General features: G+C 37.0%; 1 protein-coding gene across 1 annotated transcript; it reads right to left on the bottom strand.

The window, feature by feature from the left end:
• Positions 1-7,917: 7,917 nt before the first annotated feature.
• On the bottom strand, positions 7,918-19,280 carry LOC125799481 (IgGFc-binding protein-like). The gene is made up of 11 exons (XM_049476323.1): positions 19,066-19,280; positions 18,811-18,861; positions 15,259-16,560; positions 13,582-14,384; positions 12,869-13,451; positions 11,804-12,435; positions 11,152-11,719; positions 10,854-11,056; positions 9,139-9,516; positions 8,770-9,032; positions 7,918-8,123 (listed from the first exon to the last, which is right to left on the bottom strand). The coding sequence occupies exons 2-11, from the start codon at positions 18,857-18,859 to the stop codon at positions 8,114-8,116; spliced, it is 4,791 nt and encodes a 1,596-aa protein (XP_049332280.1). The 5' UTR covers positions 18,860-18,861; positions 19,066-19,280; the 3' UTR covers positions 7,918-8,113.
• Positions 19,281-26,161: the final 6,881 nt, after the last annotated feature.

Below are 26,161 nucleotides of genomic sequence, written 5' to 3'. Positions count from 1 at the left end.
TTTCATCCTTATTTTTACACTCTATAAGTGTATTGGCATCTACAGTTTGATTAATCACATTTTTGCTGACTTTGCACTCAGAATTATGCCACAAGCATTTGTTCAGATTGTGCAAGGATTAATTCTATTTGAGAACAACTCTGAAAACAGACGTGACCCACATTAGTAAAGTCTTAAAATCAGGTGAAAATGTAATAGTAGATCTTATTGTGCTTTAATTATCTGTTGATCTTTAGGTTTTTATAGATGGTATGGTGTTTGTTATACAATTTGCAGGTACTTTTTCTCCATACACACTTTGGCTCATTGTGACCAAAATGCATCAGTTCTAAGGACTGTCAGGCTAATTTAGATGTTTCTTTTGAAACTGACGCCGACAGTGAATTTTGTGCTGATGATGTAAGAAGGGTTTTCATCTGATGGCCTTTTGATTAGAGTCATATTTGTGCAGGTGCTGATTAACAATAGAACTGTGTTACACCACTCCTTAAAGTCTATAGCAGCCAAATTAAGGCTTTTGATTTGACTTTCTAACACTGCTAAGAGCTGTTCTGTCTGAAAGTGTTTTGGTCTTCCAGATCTCAACTTTAACTATTTTTGTTTTTCTGATATAGAACAAAAGTTTTCTTAAGCTTATGTTCCATATCAGATAAAAGCTTGCACAGTGAATGGGGGTGTATTCCATTGTGTAGACTGTTGATTGTGAAGAGCCATTGGGTCTTAGATAGGTGCTGGAAGTGTAACATACAGCTCTGGAAAAAAAAAAAGAGATCACTTAAAAATTATAAGTTTCTTTGATTTTACCAAATTGAAAACCTCTGTAATATTATCAGGAGGAACATGGATGATCACAAGGACATCAAACCATTTTTGCACCAGGAGTGGCATAAAGTTATAAAAAAAAAAGTGTGTAAGACTGGTTGAGGAGAACATGCCAAGATGCATGAAAACTGTGATTAAAAACCAGGATTATTTCACCAAATTCTGATTTCTGAACTCTTAAAACTTTATGAATATAAACTTGTTTTCTTTGCATTATTTGAGATCTGATCTGAAAGTTCTGCATCTTTTTTTGTTATTTCAGCCATTTCTTATTTTCTGCAAATAAATGCTTTAAATGACAATATTCTTGTTTGGAATTTAGATGAAATGTTCGTAAATTATGGAATAAAGCAACAATGTTTATTTTACTCAAACATCTACCTATACATAGCAAAATTAAAGAAACTGAAGTGGTCTCTTATTTTTTTCCAGAGCTGTATATTCATACTTTGTGGGTACACTTTACGTAATGCTGTATAGAAGTTTGTGTATGCTTATTGCTGGAACAAGAATTTAGAAAGGATTATTTATTAAGTTTTGCATCACCGGTCCTTTCCTAATAATTATTGTTAAGATATTTTAAGATAAGTGTCCAGAAATTCCAGAAAAGTCTCTACAGAAAAAAAAAGAGGAAAATAGGATAAAAAGTACTTGAAAATCTTGAGCTCTAAGCTACATATGCATCATCTTCGTGTCTTAATGCAGACCCAACCATCACATTTAGTGAATAAATGTATCTAATTATTAAGTTAGATTGGGGGGGGGATTAGTCTCGATGTATTTTTAACTCACAGCTAAAAAGATTAAGAACACTTATTATGTGCTAATATCTTTTACAATAGTTTTTGTAAAGAGTAAATCATGTTGCTGTAGATGCAACTTACCAGACAATGATCACACAAACTAGTGAAATATCTAATAATGACTGAGCTAAAAAAATGTGTTCTTCTTTCCTTCTTTCTTTAAAGCTCATTATTTATTTTAACAATTTAACTGACAAAAGCAAAGATATGGTTTGATTTTTGAATCACAATGTAAATATTAGCATTATGAGCAAATCAGTTAAAAGGCACACGTACTGCACACCATGCCATCAGTTAATCTTATTGTAAGTGAAAACTCAAATGTTTAAGCAGTGACGTAACCAAAGATCAAGTTCAGCACGGTCAGCAAAACTGCATCATGTATGCTAGATGTACTTTAAGGTAGGAGTATCCCATATCATATCATATGCAATAATATCGCTTTTTTAAACATTTTTAAAATCGTGAACAATATTATACCCTGTAATATTGGGCCATATCACTCACCACTAATTATCACACCAGGGTACTACTTTTTTGCTGTTTTTAGCAAAAGAAAATCACACTCTTCTAATTTCACAGTATCCCATCAAATTTTACCTTAATCCTGGATATATGGAGATATATGGAGTGCATTATTAGTATCATGACATTCTAGATCACTGACTTCTTTTACATATCTGATCTTTTTTTATATATATCAGTTAGGGGTGTGCCATATCGTATTCTATGCAATGATTAAATGTAATTAAATTTTTGTAATTTTCATTTTGTTGTAGTAGTGTATTCTTGAAATAATTAATTCTGTGTTTTGTCATATGACCAAGAGTATCGCTATTGTGAAAATACCATGAAATACCATTATATTACTTAAGGGCCATATTGCCCACTCCTGTCAGGGTTGACCCAGGCAGAGAGATGAGGAGGCGGACGTATTCACAGGTAGGGCGAATTTATTAAATAAATATAAACAAATAAACAAGTAAACAAGAAACAAAGAAAAACAAGAAACAGAGGCGAGCTAAAACTAACAAACAAACAAGAGGTACTAAAGATAAACAAACGGGGAGACTATAAAACTAGGCAGGATAAACTAAAACAGGGCAAGGGAATAAACTAGGGAAAACACAGGGAACTAGAAAATAACAGAATAAACAGGAATATAAATATAAACTACAAACAAATAGGGAGGCTGACAAAAACAAACGAGGAAAACAATAAGGAACTAAACTAGATAGATAATAACTAACAAACAAAGCGGAAGTAGATAAACAAAGAAATAAACGAGGAACTGAATAAATACAAAACTAAACAAGGCAGAGATGTATAAATACAGGGAATAAACTACTAAAAGTCTAAACACTAGGGGACTAGGGAACACAGAAATAAACTAATAACTAAAGCTAGACAGAGCAAGGGAGTAGACAAGAAACTAAACAGAGCTAAGAACTTAAACAGGGAATAACTACTAAACTAGGAACAAAATAACAAGGGAAGAGAGTTAAAGGCTACGAGGAACAAGGAAACACTGAGAAACTACGAAACGCAGAGAAAGAGACAAACAACAGGAGACAGTGCAAAGCCCGACAGAGGACAAGTGACAGAGGAAGTCTATTTAACTAAACAGGAAACACACTGGGAGTGGAAACACCTGGGGAAGGGGTGGAGCTACAAATGAGACATGAGGTAATGGAAAATCACAGGCAGAACACAGGGGCACAGGTCACGTGGGACAACACAGGCACGAGGACAGACAGGAAACAGGGTCAGGCGTGACAACTCCTAGTGGACAGTTTAAAAAAAGAATCTGGTAAATCTCTTGAACCTTTGCTTCATGCAGAAGTAATGCTCTCAAACATTTTAACGATATTGAAAAGCAGCGTGTAAGACTGGTGGAGGAGATCATGCCAAGATGCATGAAAGCTGTGGTTAAAAAACAGGTTTATTCCACCAAATATTTATTTCTGAACTCTTAAAACTTTATGAATAAGAACTTGTTTTATTTGCATTATTTGAGGTCTGAAAACTCATCTTTTTTTTTTTGTTATTTCAGACATTTCCGATTTTCTGTAAATAAATGCTCTAAATGACAATATTTTTATTTGGAGTTTGGGAGAAAAGTTGTCTGTAGTTTTTAGAATAAAAACAACAATGCTCATTTTACTCAAACAAATACATACAAATAACAAAATTATAGAAACTGATTCAGAAACTGAAGTGGTCTCTTAATTTTTTTCCAGAGCTGTATATTGTTTTTTATAGGACAACACTAGAAATAAAACTTGGAAATAACTTAGTAGTCAATGTACAGCCTCAAACTTCTTAGACATGGATTTTACCAGAGCTGCCCATGTTGCTACTGAAATCACAGAGCTCATGGGGATTAGACACCTTGTGCTCCTCCACCTTCTGCTTGGTGATGCCCCACAAGAGCTCTTATGGGTTTGGGTCTAAAGACATACTTGGTCAGTGTAGCACCTTAATCTTCAGCTTCTTAATTGTGTGTTTGGTACAATTTGGTAATGCTTTAGACATTAATGGCTATGTGCTGAGTTTTTTTTAAAGACAGTAAATTTATATTGCTATACAATCTGCACACTAAATACTCTAAATTATGTCTAAGTTTTATTTCTATAGTGATGTTCCATAAAAAATATAATTCAATATTTGCAAAAATGTATATTCAATTAAATAGGTAGCACATAGAGGGAGTATTATCTTACAGCAGAGTGGCTATATATTGCTGTGTACACAATGATATCACTTCACGTTATCTACGCGTCTAACATGTGTTCCGTGATATGTGCTGTACATATACTGTAGACTACAGTGGTAAATGAGTGTAATATTGAATGACTCATGTACAGGTGACAGGTGTCACCTAAAACTTTAAAGACCTCCCTTCTTTAAATTTGCATTATGGGTGGATTCTTTTCTGGCACCTTAATAGAAACATGCCTAAAGGTTTGATAAGAATACATATAATACACTGCATATATGAATGTAAGTACGGTTGAGTGATATATGTTTAAAACATTCACAATATTTATCATTGTATTTTTACATGCAGACAAAATGCATTATTATTATTATAACAAATGAATTAAAATGCAATAAAATATTGCCCAGCTCTCACTGCATGGGTGTTGCCGCCATTCAATTTGAGGGCACCTGTCCCCTTAACATTTTATAATTATTAATTTGGACCCACCCACATTTACCATAAAAATATTATGTAGCCCTGTTGAATTTCTATGACACTAACTGTAACAACAAAGCATCAATAAGCAGCAGGTTAGAAGTATAGCTAACTGATGGTAATCACAGCAGCCCTGTAACAGATCAAGAGCAGAAGATACTTTTTTCTCTTGCTTCTTAAACTGGCAGTCCAGATAGTTAGAACTACATTTCCCTCAAAAAATGATGACTTTATTCTCATAATAATGCATGTTTAATCTCGTAATATTATAACTTTATTCTCGAAGTCAACTGTTTTTATTTTTTTTAAGTGGCCTTAAAACGCTGTCGTAAATTTCTGTTATTTCATTCTTTCAGATTTATTTTCAAAGAAAAATATAATATTGCTCTTTTTTTATTTGTAATGCACTTAAAAACAAGATTCAGCAAACAAACAAGTACATACATAAAATGCATCACAGAATACTGTACTTTTTATGTCCATTGAATTATTTGCTTAATATTGTTATTTTTAATCCATATAACTTTTATATAACATTTTTTAAATTTCACAATCATTAGCTGGGATGCTTTCATGCTTTACTTCATGAGTATTTTTCAAATGCAGTGGGCGGGTCTACACTGCTGTTTGATTGGCTGATAAATGTCTGTTCTGATGTACAATAAGCCTCAATCTGTGTGCAAGAACACACAAAACAGAGGAAGACAGATGTTGTCCATTGCAATGCAAACAGGGTCTGAAGTGATTAAATAGTTTTAGAGGGAATTCTAAAAAAGGTTATTTTTATTTTGTACATTTTTGCTCGCACACTTTAATTCACAATTTTCTGTTGAGATATCTTTTTATAGTTGGTGCAACATGATTGGTTCAGTTGCCTGTCAATCAAAAGCCAGAATAGTGGGCGGGGCTAGGACCTGCGTTGGGAGAAGGAAGAGGGAGCTGATAGAGATACAGAGAGAAAGAGAGAGAGACAGAGAGATGACCTGGTGCTGCTGTCCCCCAGTGCGCAGGGATTACAGCAGCACCTGGACCTGCTGGAGCAGTACTGCCAGAACTGGGCCCTGGCAGTAAACATGAAGAAGACCAGAGTAATGGTCTTCCAAAAGAAGCCCAGATGTCAGGAACACAGATACCAGTTTAGTCTGGGCAGCACCGCCCTAGAACACACGATGCAGTACACGTACCTCGGCCTCGTCGTTACTGCATCCGGGAGTTTCAGTTCGGCAGTGAATGCACTAAAAGACAAGGCTCGCAGAGCGATGTACGCCATCAGGAGAAAATTCTACAATATTGACATTTCCATTCCAATCTGGTGTAAAGTATTCGACAGTGTGATCCAGCCCATTGCGCTGTACGGGAGTGAGGTCTGGGGTCCACTCAGTGAACTCAACTACACTAGATGGGACAAGCATCCAACAGAAGCCCTGCATGCAGAATTCTGTAGATTGATTTTAAAAGTCCAGAGAAAAACTCCAACCAATGCATGCAGGGCAGAATTAGGCCGATTCCCTTTAATAATAAACATCCAAAAACGATCCCTAAATTTTTGGATGCACTTGAAGACGAGTCCCAGTGACACGCTGCATTTTAAGGCGCTACAGAGCCAAGAACTGAACCCTGAAAAGAGCTCCCTCAGTCAGCTGGTCTTGAGGCTTATTAACCCTCTAACAAATCCTAACAATCAGCAGCCTCAGCCCAGCACTGCTTCATCCCCCAAACCCAACATCAGGCACATCACCAAAAACACTCAGAGTGATTATCTGGAACATTGGAGAAAACAAATCCAAACCCAAAACAAGCTAGAATGCTATCGGGCCCTAAAAACAGAGTATGAATTAGAAGAGTATCTCTTGACTGTCCGAGATACGAAGCAGAGACAGATCCTGACCAGGTACAGACTCAGTGACCACAGCCTGGCTATAGAGAGGGGCAGGTATAAACGCTCCTGGCTGCCCAGAGAGGAGAGGAGGTGTGGTCACTGTGAGACAGGTGAGGTCGAGACAGAGCTCCACTTTCTTCTTAAATGTGAAAAATTTAAAGAAACAAGAGAATTATTCATGGACAGATTTAAAGATCTGATTCCAAATTTTGAAAAATTTACAGAAACTGAAAAATTAGGAATAATTCTGGGAGAGGGGAACACCGCCCCCCTCGCTGCAAAATATGTAGCAACACTTGACAGCCTGAGAGACAGTGAGTAACACCCCCCCCCCCCCCAAATCCAGTAATTAATATGAGAATCATAATGATTCATATTGTTAACACAGTCTAACTGTTATTATCATTTGTTGTTAGTTGTTGTTATTTTTGTTATCTGTTATATATGTTCATGTCATTGTTATTGATATGAATTGTTGTAATGCTTTGGCAACACTGTACTTTACACAGTCATGCTAATAAAGCTACATTGAATTGAATTGAATTGACAGAGAGAGAGAAATACAGAGACAGAACAAGAGAGAGACAGAGAGAAAGAAAAACGGAGACAAAACAAGAGTGAGAGAGAGATAAAGATACAGAAAGAGACAGAGAGTGAGAGTGAGTGAAGCAGATTTAGCTAGCTAAACGTGTTCTAAAACATGTTCAAAATGTGGCTAACGGACAGTTAAAACCACCTGTGACACTTTAAATCATCTTTAATGAGGTTAACTGTGTTTCTGTGTGTGCGCTGTTTTGCTCTTTTTAAAAGCTAACCAAATTTAAGTGTATTTGGATGCTAAGCAACTATGCTAGTTAGCTTAGTAAGGCTAAAGTATGATGTGTAGCATCTTGTGTTGAAATGTGGCTAAAAGTCTTCTTAGCTAAGCTTATTTGTGTAAATACAGGACACAGGACAAATACACCCTTCCAGTGTGTCACCCCCACATTAAGAATGCTCATGGGCGTGTAAGTGTAATTATATTTATATATCTGCTGCGAACCACATCATTTTCTTAACAAAGACATTAAGAGGCCTGGTGTCCATTTCATCATGTTAAAATAGTACTCTCACTAAATAGGATTTATTGCTCTGTATAATATACAGCATTAGACAATACTTTACATTTGAGCAGTTTTAAAAATAGTTTAAATAAAATTAAAAACACAAAAGTATTGGATAGTAAGTTGTTTTATTGTTCATGTTTATTGGCATGTTTCAATGTGCACATTAATATTTGAATGGCTTTAACGGTTAACAATGAATATTATTTTTAGCAGGACCGAATACAAATCATTGCTTCAGAAAAAATAAAAAAATCAGGGCGGTACAGTGAGAAGCGCTGTCTTTGCAGTAGCTGTTCTGTGATGTTTACATCCCACTGGAAAAACAAAACAAAAAACAGTTCTCAGACTTCATAAAGTGAGAAGAATATATAAAACAATCAAAATAACATTCAGTACTGACATCAAAATTAAAAATACATAAATTATAATTTCTGTTAAAGTATTTGTCTCTAGTACACAATGTCATACAAATGTTTAGAATCACTGTTTAAAAACTCTACAATCTGTTGTGGGTATTTTGTTACAGACTAATACGTAATATTATCATCATATTATCACTAATATATGAAAAATATATCTGCAAAATTATTCTAACATCTAAGAATTACTGTCAAATGTATTCAAAGTAATTTAAGAGCTTTTCTATTGGGTCATGAAAATTACTTACAGTGTCCAGAACAGCTACATGGTTCAATGGAGATTGGATATCATATAATGCTTATATTTTAACAGTTTTAAAAAAATATAGAGAGAGATTTTTCCAATGGTGAACAAAGCTTTCGATGCTTTTCAGAAGGCTAAAGCAGTGACCAAATCTAGTGTATTAAAAGCTAATCAAAGTAGGTTTATGACTACTTTGACTTTCCCCTCAGACATCCAACTAAAAAAATTACTATAATTAGATAATAGAGGTAAGTTCTTGAATTTTATATTTTTCTGTTAAAATGTAATATCACTCACCATTGTGGAAAGTCAAGTGCTTTGTTCTTGTTCATGTAGGAGCTTTGGTCCTTATTGTTAACAGTGATGGGTTGATTAGCACTGAGTTTTCCACAGGCTCCACAAACTTGACCAGCCATATCCTCGTTCACAGTCACTATAATCTCCTCTGATAAACTGTAGGACACTGTGAGTTCAGATCCCTTAGTAATGACAACAATTCCCTCTTGAACGCTCACTGAGATTCCATTTCTTTCCACAGTAGCTTTCTTCTTACCATTGACCTGAAAAATAAGAACAATATTATAACAGTATAACATTTATGAACAATAAACACAACATACAAGGGATACAGATGAAAGACAGCATATAAATCATATCTGTACTCACCCAGATCTCCTGCTTTGCACTGACAGTAATAGACATAGCTTCAAAAAACACGTGCAAAGCAACAACTTCCCTCAGACCTGTCTGCCCACAGGCTTGCACCTGCACCACCACACGGAACCATTCAAGCTCCACGGCGTCATCACACACTTTCACTAAATCAAAAGCTCCTGTAGATGTGAAAGTCCATGCTTCTCCACTAAAGAGCGTGAAGGAGCCTCCAGCCTCCATCATGCATTGCATTTGATGGCACCCAAGTACTCCATCCTTAACTCTGCAAACTTCATCATTATTACACTTCATGCTCTCATGCTTTACTTCACCAGAGGGAAGACAAGTCAGACGCTCCTGACAGTCTTCTGTAATGACAGTCTGACCAATCTGAAAAAAGTTAAGAGGTGGATATTCATTAAGAGACATTAAGTTTTCTGCATGTCAAAGCACAACATTACCATCTTCCCTTGATCAAGTGTGTTTTAAGTAAATAACTCTATTATAACCAAAAACTTGGACAAAATGTTAAGAACTTGATGACTTCTGTTTTACATCAATTTTTCCCATGCAGAGCTTTGTATACAAATCACAGTAGGAGAGGTACAGGGCTCCCCCTACAGTACCAGTGTATAGTTGTATTTTACTCTGCAGGTTTAGATGCTTCTAAATGATTTGCTTCAACATGTATTTATTGACAGTTGGAAATGAAAGAATCTTGTGGACAGAGTTAGTAAAGTAATATAATATATTTACTGATTTTACATAAATATTAGGTCTCATGCAGCTCCATGTGCGTAGTTATATGATGCAGTACATGCCTATCGTTGCTGTCCAATTAAAAAACGGTATCTCCAAAACAGCAAGAGTTTATTGCTGGTAATTTTGGAGAAAACTAAAAAAAATTGATAAAAATCTAAAATTACTAAAATACTTGTTTTTGATTGGACAATAATATGTAAATATGTAAAAAATAATAAAATAAAGAGTCGCTGTTTAATCAAGTTGCATAGTGAATAATTTTCTGCCCACCCAATCAGTCACTTTAGGCCACAAATAATGCTAAACTCATTGTTCATTTTATCAACTTCACTGAGAATACAGGTACATTGTGTATTTCCGTAAAAACAGATTGTAGTTTTTCTGTTTCTCTGCTTACTTTATTATTCTCCTTTCACCATGTTATTCAATGGTTAGACCTATCTAGCAGGTCATAAGATTAGGTCATAGGTCATAGGATGCTGCCCACAGGACGCTGTTGGCAGGATATTTCTTGTTGTTGAACTATTGTCAGTCCAGCAGTGATACTGAATTGTTTAAAAACTCTAGCAGCACTGCTGTGTCTGATCCGCTTGTACCAACACAACATATGCTAACACACCACCACCATGTCAGTGTCACTGCAGCGCTGAGACTGATTTAACACGCAAATAATACCTGCACTGACTGTGTAAAGTCTTTACCATTGATGGACACATGTGAAAAGAGGAGTGGAGTGCAGTCTGTAATTACACACCTACAAAATGCTCCTATGTGGTCGATGGAGCTGATCAAAAAGGCAGTGAGTGTAGAAACAAGGAGGGGGTCATAGTATTGTGATATGACTGTACACCTTGAAAGAGCTTAAAAACCACCTTAGTTCTTAGTTCTATCTTTTTGAGGGTGTATGTATTCAATATAACTGATTTTGCACTGATGACATTTTATTTAACTTTTTGGCGACCTACCTTATATGTGTGTCCATTCTCATAACAGCTGCACTGATCTGCTTTAACACATCCTGTCCCATCATTATAAAATCCAGAGTTACACATACAGCCTTCAGCACAGATCTGAACATCACAGTTAATGATTTCAGTGAGTCCAGGACAGGGCGTGTCACATGACTGAGCGCAGATTTCATAGTGGGTGTTTGCAGGACATTTGAGAGCTACAAGTAACAAGATCAAGAAAGGTGTGATGAATAACTAAAACATGGCCTATTTGACTTTTCATAGTTATTTTTGCTACATATTGTATACATACGGCAAAATGTTGTTGTTCTCCAGTTTTCAACAGTGACTCCAAAGTCCTGGCAGTCGATCATGTAAGCAGCGATGCTGTGACAGAGCATGTCTGAATCTCCGTCACCCATACAGACATCATAGACACAATCTCTGAAGTAGGATTCAGGTTTAATGACACTGTGGCAAGCAGCGAATGGACCGTCAGGGTTGGTTATAATGCTGCAGTCATTTTCAAATATAGCTTTCTTGTCTGCAGGACACTTTGGACAGAAGTCTCCACTGCAGCCATCATCACACACAACACCAGGAACAGCCACCATCCACGCAGCTCCGAATGTCTGAATATTTTTGGTTTCTTTACCGTCTGGCAGCATGTAGTCATCGTTCTTGTTACCATTGAAGTTTCCACACAAGCCACAGGTCTTCCCATGGTAGCTGCTGGGCAGTGTGATGCTGACGTGGAAAACCATATCATACGCGACTCTCAGGCCAAAGTCTGTCGTGATAACATTTTGATATCCCTCCTGCTGGACTATCACTTTTCCCTCGTTCAGATTCACAGGGATGTTGGTCAAGATCCCATTTATCTAAAACAGTGAAAGTATTCAATTATTTAAGCACAATAATGTTTTGATTAAAGATTTTATAAAGTGCACTACTAGTGTACTAACCATTATCTGGTGTAGCTGATTCCTCCGCAGCACTAAGGTCATACCGTACACCTCCACAGCAACAACTTTAGCTGCAGAAACATTTGGACTTAGCTGGATCCCATACCATCTCTCATTCTCTACTACAACTTCAAATGGAGTGAGTTGGGTTCCCTCCAGGTGGCAGCCTTGAGCAGCAGTGTAAGTGCAAGTGCCTTGGAAGGTGTAGGTGCTGCCGTCAAAAGTGTTGTAATGGGGGTCACCGTAGATGTTGCAGGTTCCTGTGGAAACTGGGTAGCAGTTTCTAATGTTCTTGACGACTTTGCACTCCTGCCCAAATGGACAGCTGGTTGCTTTACAGTCCACTTGTTTGGTGTTTGGATTACAGGTGCACTGCTTTTGGCAGGTATCATCTGCCCAAAAGGTCTGGTTTGCTTCCAAGTAGCGTTTCTCCCCATCAGCACTGTACACACAGCCACACTGAGCTTTAGGAACACACTTGTTACCACTGCGGTAATATCCCTCATTACAGACACAGGCCTGCACACAGTAGGCCACTTTGCATGTTGCAGGAGCATCAGGGTTCTCACAGGTGGCAGGACATGGAGTTCCACAGTATTCAAAGTGGCTGTTTTCAGTACACTGTGGGTTAGCTGTGTGAACATTAAACAAATGTAAGAAGAAAGCTACAACTGAGCATTGATGCATTTACCTTATTCAATAAATATAATGTAACGTCACTTGGGGCAGATTAAAGAGGTCAGGCCATAATCATGTTAAGCAAAAATAATTTAGAACAGAAGAGAGCATGAAAGGACTTCTCATTAAATGGCAGGTCACTAGTGGAGACCCTTATTCACCATTCAACCCAACATCAGAAGGGTAAATATAACTCCACCAGTGAAACCGCCACAACAAAACTAAATAAACAACACATAAACACACAAATAAAACCTCTCACAATGAACATCCTCTAAGAGTTCCTAAGCATCCACTCCATAGCCATTTGCAAAACATTCGTAAATCAATAACTAACCAATACGGATAAGTAATAAAAGAAGTAAACTATATTAAGTTACAACTTACGACAGCCAAGGAGGTTTCTCCAGTCATACACTTGTATTCCCGAACGTTGACAGGCATCCGTGTAAGTCTGTGCAGTTCTGCACAGAAAAGTCTTGTATCCCTTTCCCATACAATAGTCCAGCAGGCAGTTCTTATAAAACACATCAGTATCAATAAGAGTATTGCATTTTCGGAGTGGACCGTGAGAGAGAATCGCAACAAAGCCGCAGAAACCCTTTGCTGCTAAGAGATCATACCATGGTTCTGATTTACAGCTCTCACACTGCCCTGTACAATCATCAGTGCAGGTGGAATCCTCAGGTAAACCTGGGACCCTCCAGCTCTTTCCCAGTGCTGGAATACTGCTCGCCACAGAGCCACTGGGAGTAGTGAGGTCATCATCCTTCTTCCCGTTGAAGTTTCCGCACATTCCACACATTCTTCCCATAAAGCTTTCTGGGATCTTCACCACCAGATATTGCTCCCAGTCATACTGCACTGATAGACCAAAGTCTGTCTCCAGAACTACTGAGAGACCACTCTGCGTGAGTTTCACTCTGTTATTGTCCAGGGTAATGGGAAGGTTCCACAGTGAGTTGTTAATCTGAAACAAACAAGAGGCAATTTTTGAGTTGATATAATATGAAAGCATGTAATATGTTTAATCATTACAATCATATTAAGATTAACTTCTACACTACATACTACGGAAAAACATAAAAAGAAACTCTTACTATAACAAGCCCAGTTTGGTGCCGGACAATGGTGACAGTGGTTTTATAGACCGTAATTTTCACCATCTCTACAGAAGTGGATTTTGAGCTGCCAACGCGTTGATTCTTGGCCTGTACTTCAAAGGCTGGGTGTTCACTGTCTTCACGGCAGTTCTTTGCCATGATGTACATGCAGTTGCCCATGAAGTTGTAGTAGGTGCCATCAAATGTGCGATAATGTGGATCACCCATGACCCAGCAAGTCCCCACTGGTACAGAAGGGGGATGGATAGAGGGGGCAGTGGTGGTGGTAGTGGATGGCGTAGTTGTAGTGGGAGGTGTAGGTGTAGTTGTTGTGGTAGTTGTAGTGGGAGGTGTAGGTGTAGTTGTGATAGTTGTAGTGGGAGGTGTAGTTGTAGTGGGAAGTATAGGTAGAGTTGTAGATATAGGTAGAGCTGTAGTGGGAGGTGTAGGTGTAGTTGTTGTGGTAGTTGTAGTTGTAGTAGTAGTAGTAGTGGGAGGTGTAGGTGTAGTTGTTGTGGTAGTTGTAGTTGTAGTAGTAGTAGTGGGAGGTGTAGGTGTAGTTGTTGTGGTAGTTGTAGTTGTAGTGGGAGGTATAGGTGGAGTTGTAGGTACAGGTAGAGCTGTAGTGGGAGGTGGAGGTATAGTGGGAGGTATAGGTGGAGTTGTAGGTATAGGTAGAGCTGTGGAGGGAGGTGGAGGTGTAGTTGAGGGTTGTATTATGTGACAAAAGGCTTTATTGCCAACCATTTCACAGCTTTCACCTTCTAAACATATGATGGTGCTGCAGTCTTGGATTTCAACTAGAGAAAAAAGAAAATCACAATTATATATATTTTTTAGTTTACATCCTCATGAAATGTGTACTTGCACTTGCATTCCTATTATAAAAGCAGTAATCTGTAAATATGTATGCCTTATTCTATAACTTAAATAACTTAAAATAAACATATCTATTTTTTTTAGCCTTAGTCTTAAACAACTAATTAAGGGGTAAGGAAGGGGTTAAATGCTCCCCTTAAGAATTGGAGCAACCCTTCATGCACCTGATACAGATATAGCTATAGCAATGGAGCTTTAAAAAACAGCAATCTAGTCTCCAGAAAGGGGGTGGGTGGTGTGGAAATTAATTATTATTGTCCATTCCTTAGTTTCCCTGTGATTAGGAGCTGAAATTAGCTTTTATTAGCTTTTATTTCATTTTTTGTTCCACCTTAAATTCTGCAGCCTCTGCGGTCTGTTGCACCATTTAAGATGAAAACAAGAAAGTTAGCTACCTAGCTAACTACTGCATTTTTATGCTTGTTATGAAGAAAATGGCATTAAAACTCTGAAACTACACATTAAATTGTGCCACCATCTTGCCAGTTTTTCTCATAATCCTCTGTTTGGAGTGTGCCTCCATTTCAAGGGTAGTCCTTAAACTTCCCCCAACCCCAACCCCACCACCCCAACCCAACAAGATCTGGGACAACCTACCTAAAAAGAACAGAGGGGTAGAGCCGAGTAGGAGGGCCAATGGGTGAAATGGGATTGGGCATTAGAATGGAGAATGCTAAATATTATTGTTACAATTTTCCAAAAAGCTGTCTTTCTAGTCATTTTTTTTAAATCACAGTAACTATTACTAAATGCTACTAACTAAATAGCAGAGATTGAATCTAGGTTTTGCTTTACCTCGTATATTGCTGAAGGCTGAGGTCCCATAACCATTGACACGGGACACGCCAAAGCTATAGAGGCCAAACGGCGAGTATGGATGGGAAACCTGATGGAAGCTTGACTCCACACCACAACTCAGTTGTGTCCATGAGTATTCAGTTCTGCCAATGGTGTTCCACATAAGATCTTCTGACCTCAGGGGGTTGTTTAATTTCAGTCCATCAATGTCCTTGCTGTGCATTACTACCAATGCTTCGTTTGTGAAACCAGGTTGCGTGACCAGTGTGTAGGATGTGCTAAAGTGGTCAGTTGACAGGATGTTCATCAGGAAAGGGTCATTCAGCACTCCTTCTTTGTTGATTCCGCCGTTAAACTCATAAAGCACTTGAATGCCTTGATCAGCAGTGATGTACAGGGATTCTGGCCATTTCAGGTGTATTTCATACATCTCTCCAGCCTTCATTTGTTTTTCTGAGGCTGTTCCATCCTGACCGCTCACTGTCACTAATGTGTTTTGAGAAGCTTGAACGTGGACGGTATCAAATTTGTTCTGAGGTTTCTGGTAGGCAATGGATACAACAATAAATTCTTTCCCCCAGCTGCTGACAGGAAGTAGTTGTTCATACACATGGTCACATCCAGTATAAAACCAGGTGCAGCTGTGGCCTGTGAAGACTGCCACCGGTCTCTGAGCTATAATTCTGGAGCCTGACAGATCTCCTACATGGGGGTTATATAGTCTTCGTTCATTTTCTTCTTCAGTTTGGATCTGGACGCTCTCAAAAGGTTCTAAATCAATTACGAGTGTGCTTCCTTTAGGGTAACTTTGCCCCTGGAATATCACTCCGCTGGTCAAGTGGACCTGAACTGAATTTTTGTCCTTGTAGTTGCTGATGGAGAACTCTTTGTAGGCGTTTGGAATTGTCTTACGGGACTTCGGTGTCCTTGGGGTAAAAACATAGTACTCTGTTCCCCATTCGTTGACAGGATAGATTACTGAAGCACCTGTTGAGAAGATCTTATAGTTGAGAGATGACACTAAAATGTCTTGGTCAGATTCCACTTGTACTGTTTGTTGGTTTTTTGCACTTCCAAACATCTCCACCTCATTGGGCAGCTCGAAGAATTCTCCTTGTCCTGGTTGCACAGTTTTCTCATAGACGTTTCCCAGCGCTGTTACTCTCACACTGGCGCTCAGTTTGACAGATGGATTAAAAACCTCAACCAGAAATCGTCTAGGCTCATGCCGTGTTTCCATGTAATTCTGCATGAAGGATATAGCAAACTGTCTTCCAGTGGGCCCAGCGAAGGACATACCTGAAATTACATAAAGAGCTGTGAATAACATACCGCTATCTGCAGTGTGTGAGTATTAACAGGCCATTCCACCGAATAGGTGCCATTTGCTTGTTGTAACTAGCTTGTTGTGCCATTTGCTTTTTTTTAAACTCTGAATCTTATAACATACATTTAAATATTAACAACATGTACTGGTCAAACTCAGGTAGCTTTACTTATTTTTTTTGCAAGGTTTCTAAGACGAAGATGGTTACAAAACTCATGTGACATAGTCCACTAATTCCTTTGCTTTTTTTTCTCAAGAAAGTGTTTATTTTAAAGAATTCATGTTCAAATAATTAATATTTATGACAAAGAAAAACACTCCTGTTACTAGAACTCACTACTGTTACTTTCACTCATTACTGTTACTTTTTATGTTTTGAGTAACAGGACTGAAAGTAACAGGAATGAGTTTTTAGCATAGAATTAGCAAAAACATGAAAAATACCTAAATGGCAGCTATGTTAATAGCATGAGGACACTGAGCACATTCTAGTGATTTTCCCAAAATTGTATTTTAAAAATAAACAAATAAGATCTAAGAGTTCATTTAGGTAACTGGAATGAGTGAAGGACTTTAATAATTATATTTGATGGTAAAGTTTATAGTTAGAAAGTATGGACAGGTAACAATCAAGACCAAATATAATTAGACAGACACATAGAGCAAATGCATGGACATCTTAAGCCCTCCTTCGGGTGTATTGCGATTCTCATTGCTATCTTACATCCCACTAACAGTCTATTTTCACAGATTTCGCCTCGTGTCATGAATGTAGTGTTCAGGTAAATTTTTGGCGTATTGCTATCTTATTAACGGTAAACACAGGTGCATCACTGCCTAAAAACAACCTAGACAACAGTGAACTGTCAGATGTTCATTGCTATCTTGGCAGTGAATTATCAACAGAGAGGCGTATGCCCAATGCATGTACACCCCCCCCCCCCCTTTGTTACACATACATGGACACACAGCAGCGCACAAACCCATAGCATGTGCCTGGTGGCAGCTATGCAAACTTTTACATTAGAAATAAACAGAATATAGGTCATTTTTATATTACATAAATTGCCTGCTCGCACACCTTCACAGCGTGAAAGAGCAGGTCAGTTTCCTCTGCTAATAAATGTTAAACACGTCCAAAAGGGAATGAATGGCAAGTAACACACTAATTGGTTGAATAATTAAGAGAATCAGTACATGTCTTTTGTGTACTAAAGTCGTTACAATAGCAAAGACACACGGACACTCCCTAAATCAAACTACACTGTTCACGGTTGACAGCTCGCCTAGAGATCGGTAAAATAGTGCCCGATGACTCACAATTACTCATATTCTAACAATAGCATAAATTATTAGGGGTATATTTCATGCCTATGATGATTTTAAGATAAAAAATTACAATAACGCACAAAATGATTTTGCATCCTGTACTTAATTAACCTTAAAAAACCTTAAAAGCTGTGATAGTGTCAAAATAAGGAATAGAAAAGTCAAAACAATTTTTTAATTTAAAAAGAAATTATATCTATTTTCAAATTTTATTTGTTTAAATATCTTAATTTCTTGATGTGAGCAAAAGTTTTGTCAGCTGTTTTTCTTACAGAACTCAGATGCTGACGAAATTTAATATCTTAAATGAATTCTCTATACTTAGACTTAAAAGCACTTGTTCCTTACTAGTTAAATAATGAGTGGTGTTGTTTATGTTTTTTTTGTTGGTGAATTCTAAACGTAAATCGTAAATTTTTTTGCACTACTGCTAATAAGATAAACATAGTGAAGTCAGTTAATAATACAAAAAACTTAATTATTTACATTGTCGACTAAGCTCCTTCAAATTTTCTAAATATTACTAAATTAAAAAAATTATAGAATAGTACTTCTATTTTTTTGGACTTTTAAGTTTTGCACATCTCTTAAAACAAAATGGAAAATTATGAAAAACCCTGTCTTAAATGCATATATCACATGGAAATGGATTTAATTCATTGACAATAATTATATGCATTTGTCTGTAACATATGTAACAAACTGCATAGTATAAGCATCCTTAAAAATGAATAAATACTTTAAGCTTTGCAGTTAGTTGATACGTTACACACAAAGAAATATACTAATTTTGAAACAGTACTTATTTATTAAGAGTGAACATTGTATTTCCAAATTATACCTCAAAATTACAGAACGTTCCAGGTGTCTGTAGTGTAAGATAAGGAGCTTACCACAGAACAGCAGGGCTGTAAAACCAAGCAGTGTCCCTCTCATCGCCATATCTGCAGGAAAAAAAGGATTTGCACAATTACTATAAAATATGATTTTAATCTTGTGCTAATTATGCTACACAACTTAAAAGTGATAGTAATTTAAGAATACTTTAATCAAGATTTACTTGATTGATTACAAAAAAATAATAAAAATCATATTAATAATTGTAACTCCTTCCAATAGAGATTTGCGTCATTATAAAGGGTTCTTACCTGGGCTTGAAACAAGGCAGCGAGTGCAAACCCTTTCAAATTTTTCCAGCTTAAATTCACTTGGGCATCTTCGCAGGAGCCAATCAGTGCTTTGCTGGCACTGAGCATTAAAACGTGGAAAGTCCAGTCATCCCAGTGTTTACCGAACTCTTGGGTTCTAATCAAGGTTGTGACACATCTTATCTTATACTCCCTCATATCCTGCCTCAGATTTTTGAAGCATCAAACCACGGCATTTTTTTTTGCAGTGGTAAAAGACAAGTAAAAACAAAAGTTGGCAAAAACTTTTCATTCAGATCAAGGCCAAGCACTGTCCCTCACAGTGTAACCCTGGTAAAAGAAAAGAATTTAAGAATACTTTTAATTTTAGTATACTTAACATGAAAAAAGTACGTACTTTTAACCTTAAAATCAATACATACTTAAATAGTTACTAATAGTTACTATTATTTTGGCAACTACTATTTACGGCATCTTAAATATACTTTAATTGTAATTAAGCTATATTTAAATACACCATAAAAGCATATATTTAAATTGTGTTTTTTAAATGTCATTTTTAAAATGCTATAAAAAGTATATTGTAAATGTACTACATATTGTGTACACCTTAATGCTATTGGAAGAACAATTACACTAAAATGCACTTTAAGCAGTATTTAATGCCAAGACATATATTTTATATATGGGATTAGCAACCACTGGCATATAAACGAAAAAAGGGTAAATTCCATACCTCATGAATATCTCATACATTTAAATTAAATCATATTTTGGATGTCATTGTTTCAGCATACTTCATTGTCTATGTTACTTTCTGGTTCTTTTTTTTTAGTTATAGTCAGATCTGCTGAAGTCATTAGCCATACTCTGATATCGTTGAATATGGTTCGTCCTTCATAAATCCAGATTTTTAAAAATCCAGATTCCCTACTCCAAATTATTGACTAACGCACATTTCCAGCCTGACAGTAGAACCAGAGGGTTGGACATCCATCACTGTTACCTCTCTGGCCAGACACTGATTGAAGTTTTTGGAAGTCGGGCTTCTCCATCATCCCCAACAAATCAAATGCCCACAGTCCAGTTTATACTACTTGCCTCTGATATGTTGCCAACCCTCCACTACTGACTATATTACAGTTTTCATTGCCTCTAACTAGCAATTTCAGAACTAACTAGCATATAGTAGATCTTTATCACTCATTTATAAGTAGTCTAACCAGAGAAGATGGGTCTCCCCTTAGCGCTTGTAAAAAGCACTATATAAATAAATTGAATTTGATTTGATAAATTAGGTTGCAGAAACTTTGTTGTAGGTTGGAATGGGTGGAAACGCGTGTGGTGGAGGAGCTAGCAGAGAAAATACACTTAATCCACTCCATGCGGGCTAGAAGACGGGTTTACATAAGCACCAGCGCATCTCCCCATTACTGTCCAGATAGCTTAGGGTAGGTACATCAGACCGGAGGCCATACTACAGCTAGCTCACCGTCTTCATAGAGAAGCACAACTCTGGCACACATGCGCAGTAGTACAATTCACGTAAAACCACCGTTACAAGGTGATCTGCAAATGTGGCACGAAATGGTATTTTACTAAGTTAACTAAATAAGCAGTTAAAATACCAGTGCAAAGTCTACATTCTACTCACACACCCATAAAAGGTCAAATAAAGGTTAATTAAAATCGTGCTGACTGTGGCAATTTGCTTTAACCTGGGATGATTGACTGTTTTGGTTCTTACATAGCACAGACACGTACACATCATAGTATCTGTGTCTTCAGGGCAAATTCTTGTGATGGCAGAAGTAAATGGATGAGCATTGTCCTGTTGAAATTTTGAAATGGAGAAGGAAGGACCACTGGTTGCAAGACCTTCTTAACATTATGTTGGTCTGAAAAAGTGCCTGTAATAAAGACCAAAAGTGATCTGCTATTGTACGAAATTCCACCACACACCATGACACCAGGTCTTCTGAATCTGTGAGACTCTGTGAGAATCTTGTTGCTAAGCACAGTGCCTTCACACAGATTTGTTGTTTGTCTCCGCCTAAAACACAAAAGTGGGACCCATCACTCATGATGACCCTCTGTCATTCTGCTTTTATCTAGCATAATGAATAGTAAGTAAAACAATAAAAAATGTATAATTCAGAATTTATTTAACAAAGAACAAAGCCTCAATAAAACCTCTAAAATTTGTGTTTCTTATCATATAAAGTGATATTCAAATACTACATATGACAGGACATGCAGAGAATTGAAATTCTTATTCCTAAAAGTTACAGCAAGTACAGAAAATAAGATTATAAATATAAAACAATGAAAGACACTAAATGTACAATACAACAAGGACACAGATAGACATATGTGGACAAAAGACACAAGACAATAGTGCAATAGTGATGGGAGATTAAAGAGGGAATGATAGTACAAGGATAAACAAAACCCGTATAACAGTAGCACTATAATTTATTTTTAAAAATATAGTGCAAATATTTATAAAAAAAAATTGTGTGTGCGTAAAGTTCTTTAAAGCTTGCAGTTGTAGGGGAATTAAAGTGAGTATGACAGTGCAAGTGTGAGCAGTAGTGCCAGTATGGGGTGTGTAAGTACATGTCAGCTCTAAAAAAGTTTCAGTACTGCTTTGGTATGAGGGTTGGGGGGGGGGGGGTGGGGGGGTGTTCAGAATGCTGAGTGAGTGTGTGCTTGGGGGCAGGATGGGCAGAGGGGGTAGAGCAGGGAGAGAGTTGGCACCTTTTGTAGTTTAATGTTGTATTTCTTAATATTTTAACATTAAAATGTATTAAATATGTCTACAGATAAGTATTTTTGTTCTCAAGCTACTGGGTTGCTTAGAAACATTGTTTTAATAACAACAAACAAAGTCAACTAGTGATTCAGCAGCTCTTTTGTTAAGGTATGTGAAGTGGGAAATTTATGGTCATTAAAACATACTCAATACATTTCATCACTAAACAATCAGACTAAATGACAATATAATACTGTCAAATCAGATTAACCGCCAATGAATCAGATAATCAGTGTGCGGCTTTCAGAATTTATAGATCTTCTATAAATTTGTGATAAGTCACACACATTGTTAGAAATTGGCCCCAACTGAATTCCAAAATGAAAAAATGGCATCATAAGTTCTGACTAATGCCAACCGTGCACTAGACGACTTCGAAAACACTCTAAAAAGACTTTTAACAGACTAAAGTTTGACACCCTCTCACATCTAAAGATGAGTCACAGACTTTTTAATCACAGGCTAAGAATGGGCATCCTGCAGAGTCACTATTTGCAAGACTGCAACTAGATTCTTTCTGAGATTATTTATAATGAATTATTATTAAATAATATTAGTAGTAATTATTATATTTATTTATAATATTTTATGTATAAACAGACAAACCAAGTCTCCCTGAAGCTGAGGGAGTCTCCCGCATTTCGGTAGTGGCTCCCTGATGCCCGCGAGTCAAATATAATATCCCGGAATTCAGAACGAGTGCTCCAAGAGCGCACTGCACACAAACGCGCACACAGGCGACAGACTTTTTTTCTCCAATGGCGTGTGGGAAGGAGAGAGACAAAACAGAGAGGGTTCTGTTTGGCCTGTTCTCTGCAAAGAGTCTGCGAGACAGCCAATCAGTTTTTAGTGTGGGCGGACAGTGTTTTTTCCCCCTGAGTGAGAGAAAGCAGATCATGGCGGAGGCAGGGAAAGCAGAGGCAGGGCCTTCCAAAAAGAAAAAAGATAAAACTAATTTCATCTCTTAATACTCTAAATTTAATTTAAAAAAAAAAGTAAAATGAATTAAAATAAAAGTAAAGTTTCGTTATCCTTTACAACTTGGGATGTCTGTATAAATGAGAAGACACTCAAAGACACTCTTACTCACTCCACAGCTCTACCGGTTTCTCCTACTTTTTGTACACTCCAGGAGAACTGTGATTTCTGAGCCATCACTGTATTCTCATCCATGTTCTGCTCTGCCAATGTTCCTGCGCATTTGTCTTGCGGCTTCGCGTAGCTCTCCTATTGGCTGTTGACATTGTTTATGTCACTATTTGTGTAAGCCAAGTCTCGAGAGAATAATTTAAACACGGTTGATTTTATCTAAACGTCAGGACGAGAAAAAGATTGACTAAAACCTAACCAACTTACTTTGAAGCTTCACTGTTCCGACTGTCTACGACAGTGAAATCGCTTGAAAATCGTGTAAATTGATGTAAACTCGAGACACCACATTATCTCTCTAAATTTAAAAAAACTGGTCATCTATCTTTTTTAAAATAGTGTTTATTTGTTCTTCAACTTATCTTCAAACCTCTGAAGCTCTAATTGGTCTAGCTTCTTTGTCTGTTTATGTTTCAACACATGGATGCTGATTTTGTGCAGGCCTGTGACAGCAGTGTGTTGCTTATTTGGCAGTAAAAATATACAAATATTTTATTTATATTTTAAACAAATTAACTATTAGCACTTTACAGCACACATACACAATAATGTTGGTTTAGAAAAAATCACTATAATTTAATACATTTTTAAAATTCATTTTTTGCCTAAAATCTAAACTAATCTAGTGCTCTTTAACTCAGGAAGGAACCTGAAGGTCTTTTTAAGAACTTGCTGTTCCTAAATCTCATTGTTTAGTCTACGTATCTAAAAGAGGGTGTGGTACAGACGCTGGCTCACAAATCATTACTTACAGCAGCTCAAGATAGACAGTCTTGGATTATAGCCAAGATCAATCATTGTATTCTCATTCAATATTTTTTAGAGCCTTTGGATTTCTTGGCACATGGCACACGTTTTGTTTGACCAGGTGTTGCTTTTCAGGAGTATTTTATTATTTCTCTAATTAACTACTTTGTAAAATGATTATAAAGATTACAGGTTGAGTGAATTTATGGTGTCCTTTTTAACATTTTTACTATTAATGTTTAATGATTACCTGAGTATGATTTTGATCGGTGTATTTGGAAACTTTCTGGGTTATGTGCTTAAAGGCCTGGGTTTCATGACAGTTTATATAAGGATATAAGGTTATGTAAAAAAAAATTTTTTGTTTATTGAAGATCACGTAATATTCACCATTGTATAGTAATTTTACAGTGAGGCCTTATAAATGTTTACATATGATTAAGTGCTCATTTTCACTGACAGCCACACACCCTTCAATTAAATATAAAATATGTGTTTTTCCTCTGTAGTCTAAGGTCAAATGTTATTTCTTCCATCTTCCATTACCCATAGATGTTCTATCCAAGATTCGTATATATATATATATATATATATATATATATATATATATATATATATATATATATATATACAGTTCTGAAAAAAAAAATCTTATTTTCTTTGATTTTACCAAATTGAAAACCTCTGGAATATAATCAAGAGGAAGATGGATGATCACAAGCCATCAAACCAAGCTGAACTGCTTGAATTTTTGCACCAGAAGTGGCATTAAGTTCTCCAAAAGCAGTGTGTAAGACTGGTGGAGGGGAACAGGCCAAGTTGCATGAAAACTGTGATTAAAAACCTGGGTTACTCCACCAGTTCATTGTATGAGGTATTAGAAAACCTTCTCATTCATTGTTTTTTTTAAGAGTTTTTCCTGCTTTTGTTAGAGTAACTGTCTCTATGTAGAAATGTCTCTCTACTAGATTTTTGAGCATTTCTGTGAGGATTTGATTGCATTCAGTGACGAGAGCATTGAGTGCTCACCTCATCCCCAACAGTACTAGATAAAGCACCATCATTATAGAGAACACAGTTCCACTGCTCCACAGCTCAAAGTCTATGGGAGGCTTTAGACCCCTCCAGCCCACAGCTGGCACTAGGCAATACTTTCATATGTTCTCTGTTCCTTTCTACACTATATGCAGGGAACATACAAGCTATGCTTATGCACATGCACACTTGTTTCAGCAATTGGTACAAAAAAGTAGATAAATGCTTGCATTAAATTCTATGTCCACAAACATATGGGCATATAGACAGTGTATTTCAGTAACAATCTATTATAAAAAAAAAAGTTTTATATGGCAGTAGCTTATTGTACATTATTTTTAAAAAGTTAGTTAGAGTCTAAGCTTTCTTCAGTTATGTTAATATTAAAGGTCTGCTAAACAGCTAAAAAACAGATTATAGTGAAAGAATATTTACTGTGTTCAATTTATGGCAAAACAAGCTTTCTTTAAATCTTATTTTTTTTAACACAATAGCTAATGTACAGTATTCATTCCATTGATACATGATATTTATAATACATAAGTAAAGTGTACAGTATATTTGCCTGCCTTTAATACTGGAGTCCACAGAGCATTTTCATACTAGACCAATAGTGCTTTTTCCAGTTTAAATGTACAGAACTAAGCTGTTCTCCAGAGCAGGATTTAGCATTCAAATCATATTATTTGTATTGCTGGACAGAGCATGGTCTCTCAAAAGTGAAGCCACCACAGGTCGGGCGCCCCCTGCTGTTCGGTTGCAGAAAGCTGTGTAACCCCACCCATCCCCTTAGGTATCAATGGCAAAACTTTAAAAACTTTTTTTTTCCAATATACTGTAATTCTACCTCCATTATTTAAATGCAACAGTTAGTGTAACCTCTGCTTATATTGTCAAATTTTTATAATCCCAAATAATTATTTTTTTTAAACGTTATTCAGCTCTATTCAAAAAGGTGTGGTTACTGTAAATGGGCTGGGTTACACCTAGCCGGGGTGGGACCAATGACTGTATGGGTGGGACCATAGACTGTGTGAGCTCTGTGGAGGCAGCCCTCAGGGGCGGGTTTATTTAAATGAGTAGGCTGTCTCTCCACAGTCTTCCTCCCTCCTCTGGTCTCTACTGCACAGACTCGGGTACCAGGAGCGCCAACATGGCGGAAGATTTTGGCTTCATTTTCATTGAATGAATGGGAACGGCGACACGGCGTCCATCTTTTTTACAGTCTCTGGGTATTTCTGACTACTGTGTTACGACCCCTGGTTGTATTTACTGCTTGTTTGCTGGCCTGTGCTGTTGCTTGTTTGAAGGTGCAGTCCTGCAACTGGCCACCAGGGGAGCTCTCTCTAT

The sequence above is a fragment of the Astyanax mexicanus genome, chromosome 3, assembly GCF_023375975.1.
Source record: "Astyanax mexicanus isolate ESR-SI-001 chromosome 3, AstMex3_surface, whole genome shotgun sequence".
Taxonomy (NCBI): domain Eukaryota; kingdom Metazoa; phylum Chordata; class Actinopteri; order Characiformes; family Acestrorhamphidae; genus Astyanax; species Astyanax mexicanus.
The sequence above is the reverse complement of the archived record's forward strand: the minus strand, read 5'-3'. Positions and strand labels throughout refer to the sequence as shown.

Coding starts and splice junctions, on each gene's coding strand:
- LOC125799481 (XM_049476323.1), bottom strand. CDS start 18,859: ATGGCGATGAGAGGGACACTGCTTGGTTTTACAGCCCTGCTGTTCTGT. Junction 13,452..13,581: donor ACCAAACTGGGCTTGTTATA/GTAAGAGTTTCT, acceptor TGTTTGTTTCAG/ATTAACAACTCACTGTGGAA. Junction 11,720..11,803: donor ATCAGCTACACCAGATAATG/GTTAGTACACTA, acceptor TCACTGTTTTAG/ATAAATGGGATCTTGACCAA.